This window comes from Protomyctophum bolini (genome assembly GCF_963924005.1).
Source record: "Protomyctophum bolini genome assembly, chromosome: 2".
In the NCBI taxonomy this organism is placed as follows: Eukaryota; Metazoa; Chordata; class Actinopteri; order Myctophiformes; family Myctophidae; genus Protomyctophum; species Protomyctophum bolini.
The window spans coordinates 27,031,228-27,044,592 of record NC_137863.1 but is presented as its reverse complement, the minus strand read 5'-3'; the positions used below and the strand labels follow the sequence as shown (position 1 = coordinate 27,044,592).

At 41.2% G+C, this 13,365-nt stretch overlaps 2 protein-coding genes across 3 annotated transcripts; one reads left to right on the top strand and one right to left on the bottom strand.

Moving 5' to 3' along the window:
* Nucleotides 1-183: 183 nt before the first annotated feature.
* On the bottom strand, nt 184-3,292 carry mkrn2os.1 (MKRN2 opposite strand, tandem duplicate 1; the record flags this gene model as incomplete). Its single annotated transcript, XM_080789986.1, has 4 exons — nt 184-382; nt 889-1,081; nt 1,495-1,541; nt 3,057-3,292. The coding sequence occupies 4 exons, from the start codon at nt 3,290-3,292 to the stop codon at nt 184-186; spliced, it is 675 nt and encodes a 224-aa protein (XP_080646112.1).
* Nucleotides 3,293-3,887: 595 nt separating this feature from the next.
* mkrn2 (makorin, ring finger protein, 2) lies at nt 3,888-13,185 on the top strand. 2 transcript variants are annotated; one of them, XR_013966134.1, is made up of 11 exons: nt 3,888-3,974; nt 4,760-4,888; nt 6,661-6,884; nt 6,977-7,087; nt 7,323-7,492; nt 8,652-8,717; nt 9,026-9,174; nt 9,801-9,911; nt 10,232-10,376; nt 11,253-12,561; nt 12,593-13,185. XR_013966134.1 is itself a non-coding variant. In XM_080793520.1 (10 exons), exons 1-10 carry the CDS (start codon nt 3,949-3,951, stop codon nt 11,415-11,417), a joined length of 1,296 nt encoding a protein of 431 aa, XP_080649646.1. In that variant the 5' UTR covers nt 3,888-3,948; the 3' UTR covers nt 11,418-13,185. The 2 variants fall into 2 exon arrangements, 1 of the variants encoding a protein (XP_080649646.1); XM_080793520.1 differs by having other exon boundaries at nt 11,253-13,185.
* The last annotated feature ends 180 nt before the right edge of the window (nt 13,186-13,365 follow it).

Genomic DNA, 13,365 nt, shown 5'->3' with positions numbered 1-13,365 from the left:
TTACAGTATGTGAGATACAGTCAGTCAGGTACTATAGACAGACAGATACTGTCTTACAGTATGTGAGATACAGTCAGTCAGGTACTATAGACAGACAGATACTGTCTTACAGTATGTGAGATACAGTCAGTCAGGTACTATAGACAGACAGATACTGTCTTACAGTATGTGAAATACAGTCAGTCAAGTACTATAGTATCCATACTGTGTAATGTGCTGGCAGACAGACAGGTATTTGGAGGCGGTCCTCATTCGGGGGAGGACATGCAGAGAGGTGAAGCTGTCTCTCTCTATTGGCTCCCTGTCTGATGACATCAGCAGCTCGTTAATGAAACCTAGAGCGTATCCATAGCAACATGAGCCAAACTCCTCCTCTGAGAACCTGAGAGAGTAAAACGGGATTGATATTAATATTGAATTCATATACATTGTATTAAATATTCTGTGGCATCCTTACTACAATTATATATATATACTGTATACTATACAGTATATATAACTATACATATATCGTTCACTACTGTCATTATAATGATAAGTGAATGGGCATGCGTTCCCAACGGCATCACTATACACTGTATAGTGATGCCGTTGGGAACGCATGCCCATTCACTTATCATTGCTGTCGGGTGGAAACCTCATATATCCAAAACTGTAACTTTTCAGGATTTAAATTCAAATAAATCACAGCAGCACACTACACAATATTACATAAAAACTATATGATACAATACTACACAAACTATGTGGGAGGAGAGGAGAGGAGAGGAGAGGAGAGGAGAGGAGAGGAGAGGAGAGGGGAGGAGGAGAGGAGAGGAGAGGAGAGGAGAGGAGAGGAGAGGAGAGGAGAGGAGAGGAGAGGAGAGGAGAGGAGAGGAGAGGAGAGACCTTTCAGGTGTCCATCTCTCCCGTGAGGAGAACATCTCCAGCTGTCTGTCCCAGTTCTGTTTGAAGCTCAGACTACCATGGTTACCAGGGACGACCAGGTGGTTGTCAGGGGCGATAAGAGGAACAATCACACAGTGCTCCCATCCCTCCTGCTGGCGCTGAACCCCAGACCTGGTGTAACTGTATACCATACCTATACACAATATATAATACACATACCATACCGGTATTATAACTGTATAGCCTACCTATACACAATATATAATACACATACCATACCGGTATTATAACTGTATAGCCTACCTATACACAATATATAATACACATACCGGTATTATAACTGTATACCATACCTATACACAATATATAATACACATACCGGTATTATAACTGTATACCATACCTATACACAATATATAATACACATACCGGTATTATAACTGTATAGCCTATATACCATACCTATACACAATATATAATATGCATAATATAACTGTATACCACACCTAGTTATAATAATTATACATAATATGTAACTGTATACCATACAGTCATAAACTCATAATAATAATATATTATATAATAATATAAAATACCTCCCATCACCTTTAGAGTTGGAAATTCCTACATGGAGCTCAGAGTCACTCCATTCACTAGAGAAGAAAACAAAACACACCACAGAACAGAACCATAAGATAAACACGCAACAGAACACAGAACAGTGTCACGGAAATCGATCGAATTCGGGTAAATCGTATCAGATTGAATCTCTGACTTTAAACTCAGTAGCTCTCGAACATTGTGCTCGATTTGTGATCTTAAAAGATCAAAAAAATAATTTCAAGATCTTTCCAAATAAATAGCATATCTACTATTTCTGCTGTATATATAATCATGACACCCATAGGTCACATCACATCACAACACAACACAATTGCACAGCACAACACGACACAATTGAGTTTAAATGCACTGAGGACACGTGGTGGATCACTTATGTAATTTTGACTATATGCATGCACCTCATGGTACTATAGTAGCTCAAAAGCATTAAAAGCTAAACTTAAGACCTCTCAAAACAAACTGATCAGGTTACTACTAAACCTCACACTTATAGGACTCACCTAACTCCTGCTCATTATGCTAGGGTGGGTTAGCTGAGCTCAGGCCAGGGTAAAGGATAGAGTACACTCAGTACAGTACAGCATCTTGCAATGGTCCTGGTCGTCAAGATACTCAAAGGATCAGTGCCCACGTACCTATGTCTGACTACTTCAAACGAGTGAGTAACGTCCATGGGCACAACACCAGAGAGAGCTCCACTGATCTCATTCCCACAGATTCAGCACACAAATGGGGAATGAATGAATTATATTATTCTGCCACCAAAATGTGGAATGCCCTACCACTAGCCATTAAAAGTGTGACTTCCTACCCTTCTTCAAAACCACTATAGAAGAGCACCTGTCTTCTAGCTTGCCAAAATAACTTCCGCCCCACTGCTAATATGCTGTAAATATGCTTTTACTGCTCCTATAGTATTGATGATGTCTTGTATAGGACTGTATGTCTATTGATGAACTGAATACACAGGACCACAATGGAAACAAGCCCTCTGGGCTTTTTGTGTGTCCTTTTAGCACTATTGTATAACTGTACCTCTGTACTTTACAAACTTCTAATAAAGTAATCAATCAATCAATCAATCAATCAATCAGCCAGCAGTATAATAGCTACAATACAACACAACACAATAGTACCGACTGTGCTATTGCTATTCCCCAACTGCTCCAGTGGAGCTGCTTAGTGGCCAACAGTATAAGACTGTGGTTGTACTGGTCAGCTCCCAGGTTTTAAGGTGTGTGTCTGTCTGTATGTCTGCAGGGCGTGGCTGAAAATGAGCACTTGTGCTACCCTGGGTAAATAAAGGAGAAAAAAACCACAACATAACACAACCTTCTGGTTCCCAAGTGGCCGCTCTACCCCTGAGCCACTGCCACCCTTAAAATGATAGCTACAACATAACACAATACAATAGCTACAATACAACAGCTACAATACAATAGACAATACCTGTATAATAGCTACGACACAACACAATACACTAGCTACAACACAACACAGATCAAACACAGCCAGCTCAGATGTGCTATGTATAGGTACAGTACGTGAGTGCAGCAGGCCCATGCTGAGCGGCCAGCAGGAAGCAGCATGGTTCGAGGTGTCCATTCATCAAGGGAGTGTGGACTCTGACCGGGGCGTCCAGCAAACCCAGCCTCAACCGGTCACCACACACTGGACACCTGCTGCTCTGTCTCCGTGGCAACACGGTAGGCCCGTTTTCACATGTGTAAATGGACCTTCCACAGTGTCTGAATGTGATCATGTTGTTGCAGTTCATCATGTCTCTGACAACAACGTTCCAGGATCTGGGAAGGAACAGGAAGGAGCACATAAAGGTGTGTCTGTGTGACGGCCGGGGTGGGGGGCGTGGTTAGTGCACAGGTAAATATTTTACTTTTAGTCACATAACATTTTCTCTCCCCCCACATAAAGCAACTTTAAGTACTTTGAAGAGTGCTATCTGAGAAAGTTATATTATTATTGTTATTATGATTATTAAATATCAATATCGAATATCAATCACTGTCAGGCAGAAATCTTGTAGGCCAAAAAGTCAGACTACTTTTCATTGGTTATAAACCACACAGCCAGACTTCTTTTAAGAAAGAAAGTATCAAAGAAAGAAAGAAAGAAAGAAAGACTAAACGTTAGTTCTTCTGATACAGAATGGAGTACTAGCCTAACAGGCCTATACTGCCCACATAAATAATTAATAAACGTATCGTTACTACAACAGACAACACTAACCTCGCGTCACGACTCACCAGACTTTCGCAACATGCAACACCACTTGCGTCACCAGGCTTTCCACCTCGAGGTTCGTTCACGTGAAGTAGGAACCGTCCTCTGCGGAGCATCGGTTGCTCTTCGGACTAGTTTGAAGGGCGGACCCAACGTGACAACATCATAAGCCAGTGAGGCTACTAGCTAAACAACATGAGCACCAAACAGATCACCTGCAGGTCAATGAACACCCACTAACCTTCCTAACGTTGTGCCGCTGTGCTGTTTGCCTGTTTTGTGTCTCTGCGCGTGTGTTTGCGTGTCGTGATCGTGTGTTCTCGAGGGCCGAATGGACGTCGCTAGCGTGAAGCTAACCATGGCTAGCTGATGCTCCATTTTTCATTGCTAACCAAGTTAGCATTGGGGAGTTGACAAAACCATGCTTGTCAACAAAACATGTCGTTGTGCTGTTTTTCTTTGCAACTAAACGAGTCGGCCAGTTTGTTTGTGTGTGTGTATATGTGTGTGTGTCCGCCCAGAATTGGATTTGAGGTTTATTTATTAGTTCGGTTAATTGACTGTATACACATTAAAGTTAAACACCAGACAATAGCTTAATTATGCTTATGTTTGCTCACCGCTCATTTTCACATCAAAACAGTTTCTTATTGTCTCGGACAAATCTTCCTCAAATTTTGCAGATATTTGGAATACATAGATTATACTGTATGCGTACGGTCTATCAATTATGAATTATCCAGTTAACCCTGGTGGGGCGAAATATTTCTAAATATTATTTCCCCTGCCGATATTGCAGATCTACAATGCGACGTGCTGGGAGCTTGTTTAGGTGCTATTTCAGTGGTTAAACAAGTCACAATTAAGTGTACTGTGTCTGTGATTGTAAACGTAGTCGGTGTATCGGCACTGAATATTATGAATAAAATCTATTTAGTTACTCAGTAACGGTGTAGACATGTTTGAATGGATATATTAATGTACTTTCTCTTGTGTGCCTGTGTAGGTATTTCCTCCATGGTGTGTGCCGGGAGGGCAGCCGGTGTCTGTTTTCTCACGACCCAACCAACAGCAAACCCTCCACCATCTGTAAATATTACCAGAGAGGAACCTGTGCTTATGGAGAACGCTGCAGGTAAGAACCTCACATTCTATAAATATTTCCAGAGAGGTGAAACCTGTGCTTGTAGAGATACATTGTTCACATAATCACATTGGACCCTTTTATACTGGGGTTGTTTTTCCCCGCCTCATTTTAAACCAGTTCAGAGTGTTTCCACTGAAAATGAATTTAATTCCCATTTAGACCTGAGGACGATTCTACAAACGCCTTCTAAATCCTGACAGTTATCTGAAAAACCCATGCTTCTATGTCAGTGGTTCTCAAACAGTTTCATGTCAAGGACCCCCAAAAATAAGTATTTGGCCGCCGACCCCCATCGGAAAATATGTTGTTCCAGGGACCCCCCAGAAGCAAATATTTGAGTTACTGTCACTCTGACAGAATATATATTCAAAGATTTGCGCCACATTTTCACGATTAAAAATAATTTACAGACCTACAAGCTCGTAGCGTGCCACTCGGTGGCGTGCTATGAGCTTGTAGATCTGTTATTTTTCAATAGCTACATAATGTTTAAAACACCAAAAGGGGTTCCCGCCCAAAATGAGTTAAGTGGACACTTTAGCGGTTATATCCCCTGTGAAGTGAAGGGCAGCATTCCCAAAGCTTTCTTTTCTTTTTCTTTCTTAATTTTTTAACATTTTGCAAATATATATATATCTCTGTGAGAATGATTTTTTAAGAATTAGTAGCAAACAGGGCTAGGTTGGGGCCAGAAATTGAACATGAGATTTTGGCCAAAAGAAAAATCTATAATGAGAAACCCCCCAGGTTGATTGTTTGTCAGGGTGGTGCTCCCTGGTGCTCAATCAGCTGAAAAGCCATGCTGTGAAGTTGGGCTTCAGTAGGCTATATCCATACTGTACAGCCCTGGGTGGACGATCCAGGTTCTGAAAAGCTCTTTGCTGTTTGCATTACGGTGCTAAAAATAACCCATTAGATCAGAGGTTCTCAAACAATGTGTTGAGGCATACTGGTGTGCTGTGTCTGACACAAGTCCAGGCATGACTTGGGCATGTTTGGCAAATTTGCAATAATTACAACTATATAAAAATATGTAAATTATCGTTGAATTGACTATATCATTACTTTGAAACCCCTAAGCGTGTGAACTTACAACCAGCACATTGTTTTTACAATGCTGTGTTAAAGGATGGAAATACAGGTATTTCTGTCCTTTTTTTGGCTATTTCTTTTTGCATTGCGATATATTTTTAATTAAATCGATTTAAATTTGATTCGATTTTAATTGGATTTACGATAAATGGTTCCTACTGTTGTGTGGATAGTGTGGAGGACTCCTTTCATGCTGATCTTTCATCAGATCTATGGCCTAACAAAAATGTTCAGATCGTTCAGCACCCTTCACCACAGTATGAATAGCACTGTGTTGCTATGGGACCGACTAATCCGGAAATGAACCCAAAGTGAAAAGTCTGCCTCCCTCCGCGTCCATGTATTCAGATTTTTTTTTAAAAATGCAGAATGCATTTTTGATCAAAACAAGCTTTATCCACAGAACATAACTAAAACATCGCTGATCGCAGTTACAAAATTCACGTTTTGGTTTAATTAAATAACGATCGTGCAAGACTCTTGAGTCGCCTGACTCCCGTGGTCATCAAATGAGTGGCTTGAATGTGAGAAAAACAAGAAATCTCCATGAATTTAAGGCTTCATGGAGCGATCAATTGATAGAAAATAAGTAATTTTTGGCATAAACTATTAATTTCACCCTATATAAAAATGTAATCCCTGCATATAATGGTTTTCTCTCTGTCCAGATACGACCACATCAGACCCCCCGGGAGAGGAGGAGAGAGGGAGAGCGGAGGAGGAGGAGGAGGAGGAGGAGGACGAGACAGGGACAGAGGAGCAGTAGGACCTGCAGCCGGTGACCAGTCCGGTCACGGGGGTTTGGGTGCGTTTGGTTCCGTGCCAGGGTCCTCTGCACCGCCTTTACACGGCCGACACGGACCTAAGAAACCTGTGGTTCTGCGAGACAGAGGTGGGACCCAGAACTCTACATGTCTTATCTCTACATGTCTATCTGTAATATATCTGATACCAACCTGTGTGTGTGTGTGTGTGTGTGTTCAGCTCTGGTGAGTGGTCCAGTGGATGGCAACCCTTCAGATCGATACCAGCCCAGCAGAACTCCCCAGTCTTACCTGGATGCCATCACAACTGGACTGGAAGACACTGGAAACAGTCAGTATCTCTCTCTTTCTCACACACATGCACACACATACACACCAGGGTTCCCGCGGGTCCTTAAAAGGTCTTACATTTTACTTTCAAAATGGTGCAAGAACCCTGCGCACGCGCGTACACACAATCGCACAATCATGTAATACTGACCTATAATAAGGATGAAATATCTGGTAACATTTCAGTTTTGATTGATAAAAATACGTCTACATTAATTTGTTTGTACCTTTCCCAGGCGGAGTGGCGTACCCCTCCAACCTGTCCCCTGGCCTGTGCCCTTACGCCGCTGCGGGACATTGCCAGTATGGAAGCACGTGCCCTTATCTCCATGGCGACCTGTGTGACATCTGCAGGTTGCAGGTTCTACACCCTCACGACGCCGAGCAGAGAACCTCCCATCAGAAGGTTGGTTCTGCTGCCCACAGAGAAAGACACATCTCGTCTCTCATATTATAACTTTTTGTGTTTGTTCGTAAATGAATGCCCTACTATGATACTACACAGCGTTAGCCTGGAAACAAATCTGACATAGAAAAAAAAGAAAAAAAGGCAGATTTTGTCTGGCCCCGCTTGTTGTGATTGGATTTCGCTCGCCCAAATGTTGTGTGGAACCAATCGGGCACTATTATGAAATAAGGGTTGGCTTTTGGAAATGGAATTGCATGTTCCACACAGAGATGCCAGATTAATATTTACGCAGTGATATGACTCTGGCCATGCCAGGCTAACACCGTGTTTTGTGTGACACTCACTCAAAAGTAGCAGACCCACAAGCTCGAAACGTGACAAGTTTTGAGCGTATATCTGCTACTTTGAATGCTGAATAGCAATAGTTTTGGACATATGAGGTTTCTACCCGACAGGCAATATGAAATGTGATCGGAGACTGGGAATGCAACAATTAATGAAACTAATTGAATCAATTAGGGATTTACAGATGAGACATCTTTGCCGATATCCGATATAATTAATTGCTGTTAACAGTTATTGCCGATAACCGATGTTGATATGATCTCATTCTGTATTTAAAAAATGTAATAATTTTGGCCATTGTGAAAAATGGCTTATAACCACTGAATTTGAAAAAAGCAATGCCTCTTTATTCCAAACCTAGGGATGCACCGTTATTGAAATGTTGGCCCATATCCCAACATAAACAGCTTGAATGTAGTATTTTTTATTTAAAAGCTTCCACGGAAAACACTCATTATAATTTGCAGCCTTCATCACAAAAGGCATTTTTTAATTTATTTTTCAACATAATTATTATAAAATAAAATATCTGCTAAAACCGATGCCGATTACCGATATATTGCTTTAAGGCCAATATCGGTCGATACCGATGTGTTGACAGAATCAATAGATTATAAATAAGTAAACGATGGTTGCAGCCCTATATTTAGACCTTGGCGTACGACACCGTATGTGGCTGTGCAATCACATACTCGTGTAGAGTTCACTCTGGACTCCCGGTTGGGTACCAAAATGCCAAGTTAGAACTATCAATGCTAGATTTGGGCGGGAGTTTATGTTGGCACTGATCCAATCCCCTGTCTATTTACAGATGTGTATGTTGGCATTTGAAGCGGACATGGAGAGAGCATTTGCGGTTCAGCTGAGCCAAGACAAGGTTGGTCTAATGCCTGACCTGCACTGACTCCTAACCTCTGACGTTGACAGTGCATATCGAGGAACAATAGACATAAATACACCGGATTTAGCAAGACTACACATTTACATGCTATCCAGAGTCCCCAGACCCATTTATCAGGTGCTGATCCAGAGTAAATCACATTAACCCTAGACACATAAATATATGTCACAGTGCAAAGAAAATGTGTGTAAAACACGCTATCTAATTAAGATTCTGTACATTGTGTTTGTTGTATCTATTCTGTATGGAGGTGGTATTGTATTATAATTTATTTTATGCTCTAGGTGTGTTCCATCTGCATGGAGGTGGTATTGGAGAAGGCAGTGCCCTCTGAGAGGAGGTTTGGGATTCTGTCTTCGTGTTGCCATAGTTACTGCCTGGCCTGCATTCGGCAGTGGCGCTGTGCCAAACAGTTTGACAACAAGATCATCAAGTAAGATTGATTGATGGATTGATTTCTTTTTTGACATGATTGCATTTACAAGTAAAAATGCGTGCATACGATTGTCAAAAGGATATACACAAAACGGCTCGAAAGCTTTTTTCCATTGTGGTCCTTTCAAAGATGGTTCAGCACACTACAATGTAATATATCTGTTTTATAATTAGGGCATAGTTATGGTAGGTGTAGAGTATAAGAACGTGCCCTTACCCATATTAAATTGCCATCCCTCTGGTAGAACGCATTATGGGTGTCCCAGACCTTCACAAAGACTTCAACTAGATACTTGCTTACCTGTTTGCAATCCTGTGAACACATTTTATGCGAGTTACTCTCCTCGACTCAAACTTTAGGCTAAGAAAGTGGGCAGGGAGAATAAGTGTTGTGCAATGTACTTTAAGGATTCATCTAATCATTTTGTTTTGAGAAGTCTGTAGCTTTGTTTTGAACTAAGATATTAGCGGTGCTAGAATACCAGGAGCTACAGAAAGAGTCTAAATGACATTGTACTTGTGTCTGTTAGATCTACTATTATTATTGTCATTTATCGATCTGTTTGTCTGCAGGTCATATCCAGATTGTAGGGTGGTGTCATGAATCTGTCTGTCTGTCTGCAGGTCATGTCCAGAGTGTAGGGTGGTATCCGAGTTTGTGATTCCATCACTCTACTGGGTGGAGGACCAAGGCGAGAAGGACAGACTGATACAGCACTTTAAGACTGGAGTCAGGTCTGTCTGACTGTCCTTATATTGGTTCTGCAGCCGTCCTGTATTTATCACATCAACTTGACAGACCCGCCGTCATCAGGGCGGATGCTGTTCCACGATTAACATACAAATCCTGTAACGTAACAGAATTTAATGCCTGTAATGTGATGAGTTACTTTTAAAACTAACGTTACGTTACTCAACACAGGTTATGACAAGACCAGATTTATTTGTAAAACATTATATTTGAAACTACCAGAAATGTACGCTTCAGAAAGACTTTAGCCAAACAAAAGACTGTCTGTTTGACTATCTGACTACACTGTCCTGTCTGTCTACAGTAAGAAGGCGTGTCGGTACTTTGACCAGGGTCGTGGTTCGTGTCCATTTGGAGGGAAGTGTCTGTACCTCCATGCGTACCCAGATGGTACCAAGGCCCAACCAGACCGACCCAGGAAACAACTGGGCTCAGAAGGCAATGTGCGGGTAAGAACACATGGATTAAAGTTCTCTGTTTGCCTGAGACCTGACTGGTTTCAGTCTTTTTTTTCTCCATAATACTATTAAAAGATTACTTTTAAAGAATCTTCTGGAGAAAGGCATAAAAGGCATAACAACTCGGGTCCAGGCATTCAGGCTCAGTTTGATATGTAAAGGTCCGAATGTAAACCCATCCTGAGGGCCTGCCCTGGACCTGGAGTTTGTATACCCTTTGATCATAATCTTTGCTTTCTCCTGAATATTATTCCATTCCATGAGCACCAGTGGTTGAGGGATACCACTAGCGCTCCTGTAACTTCTCTCTTCAATTGTAAATTGATGTGCATAAGCATCTTCCATAAAACCGTAAAGGTCTTCGAAATGACAGTCAATCAGTATACATTACAAAACATGCCAAACGTTTTGTTGCCGTCAGGCAGAAACCTCTTATGGTCTTTCTATTAACTTTTAGTTTTCGTTTGTTCGTAAAATAATTAACTACTTAATAATGATACGACACAACGATAGCCTGGAAACAAGACAAATATGCCCCGCTCGTTGTGATTGGATTTCACTGCCACCAAAGTTGTGTGTCACCAATCAGGCCCTATTATGGAAATATGGGGCGGGTTTATCACCAGAGGCATTTTTGGAAATGGGAATGCACGTCCCACACAGAGATTCCAGATTAATATTTACGCAGTGATATTAGTCTGTGTTTAATGCCCTACTTGATCATACTACAGCATCACACACAAGTAGCAGATCCACAAGTTTCAAAACGCGGCGTGTTCGCAGCTTGTAGATCTGCTACTGCTATATTTGAACTTGAATCCTGAAAAGTACGTTTTGGACTTAACATAGTGTTTTTTGGTTGTGTAGTTTTTGAACAGCGTGCGTCTGTGGGACTTCATCGAAGAGCGTGAGCAGAGATCCGCTGCACTGCCACCGTCGCATGATGATGATGTCACAGAGCTGAGGGAACTCTTCATGCAAATGTCAGGACCGAGCGACAGCAACGAAGCCACGCCCACTGGAACACAATAGACTGACTGACGGGCTGACGGACGATTGATTAGGTGATGGACTGACTGACGGACTGACAGACTGACAGACAGGCAGACGGACTCACTAATAGACAGACTGACTCACTCACTAATGGACAGACAGACAGGTTTGTGTTGTAATGGAACTAGACTGCATCCATCCATAGTTTTTACCCAGTTGTTTGTCTTCCTGTCTCACTTCCTACCTGTCTGTCAGTCTGACTGACTACCTGTCTGTGGTCTCGAGACGAGTGTCTAACTGAAGGCTTCTCGTAATGATCATGACTTATTTGACCTGGTGGGGTGGTCCTGGAGGTGGTTGATTCGTCATAATGATCATGACTTTTTTGACCTGGTGGTTCCTGGAGGTGGTTGATTCGTCATAAAACTTCCATAGACATGGTCACACACATGAAGTCACAGACGGAACACACAAAGCCAGGAGATGGATGGATAAAATAAAAAAAATAAAAAAAGAATAATCAAACTGTCTCCTTGAAGTAAAAAGGGATCAGAATCAGTGTCATAAAGCTGTTGTCATAGATAGCAGTGATGTCATTGTCATAGCCTCGCTATGACGTCACTCTCTAGTGAAAGTGGGCATTCCAAAAGGAAGTGAGGTCAGTCTGAGACAAGCTGTAAATAATCTGAATAATTACAGGAAGTGGCTTACTGTCTTCACATTGTCAAAGGATGGATTTTTAAATTGCTATTAATTGCATTTTTTGTAATTATTGGCAATATTTATTGAATCACGACGGTCGATTATGTTGCTTTGAAGAGCAGAATGTGTGTCTCTCTGGTTGTAAGGTCAAAGTTGAACCTTTTCAGAGATTACATCCTAGATGTAATTAGATTACATGTCACGTCGATTTCCCTCCATCACACAGCCTTCCTTCTCGCTCATGTGTTTTACACCAGTGGTTCTCAAAGTTGGGTCCTTGAGGGGGTTCCAGAGGGTCCCCAGTTAAAATAAATTAACCCTTTAAAACCCTATTTTATACTTTGGATGTTTGGAGGAAAAGAAAGCCGATCTAGCTTGCAGGATTGGCTATTTTCAAAAGAAATGGAAAAATGCAGAATAATTTAGGGAAAGAAATAGGCCCTAACAGGAAAATGATTGAGAAGCACTGGTGTAACTACAGGTCCCTAGAACAACCACTGGTGTAACTACAGGTCCCTAGAACGACCAAAAGAAGCAGCAGTCGGTTAGACCCCAAAAGACAGAAATGAGATTGTTTAAAAAGAAAAAAAGAAGAAAATTAAGCTGTTCTTCATTTTAAATGAACTGCATGTGTCTCATTGTTTTATCTTGACAGGACACATGAATGTGTGTATGTGTGCGTGCGCTGCATAATGAAATGTCAAAAAAATAAAAATAAAAATAAATATCAAGTGAATCTGCAGTGAACCTTACCGATTGAAGTAAACCTGATGTAAAATGAGTGTATGTGTACATAATGTGACTGGAGAAATGCCCAATGCTGTTAATGTTACTACAATTTGATGACCCATAATGCGTTTAATTGCTACTGTTTCGTGAACTCCGAGAAGCGAACAGTGACGATGTACCAGACTTTCACAAACTCTTGTTGCGTGAATAAAACACCTTGACAGACGAGAATGCAGTTACTCTGTTATGTGAATAAAACACTTTGACAGACGAGGATGCAGTCTCCTCCGAACGTTACAACTCCTCTGTGAATAAAACACTTTGACCTGAAGATGCAGTTAAACTCTGTTCTGTGAATAAAACATTTTGACATGAAGATGCCGTGTCCTGTCCTGTCTGAACATTGCAGTTTACACCCAATAAAAGCAATCAAATGTTTGAGATCCAGACATTTATTTTGGTCTATGGCTCTCATCACCCAGAGTATCTACTTTTATTATATATTATATATTATAATACTAGTTCTTAAAGGTTTATTTCACTTTAAAATAAAATA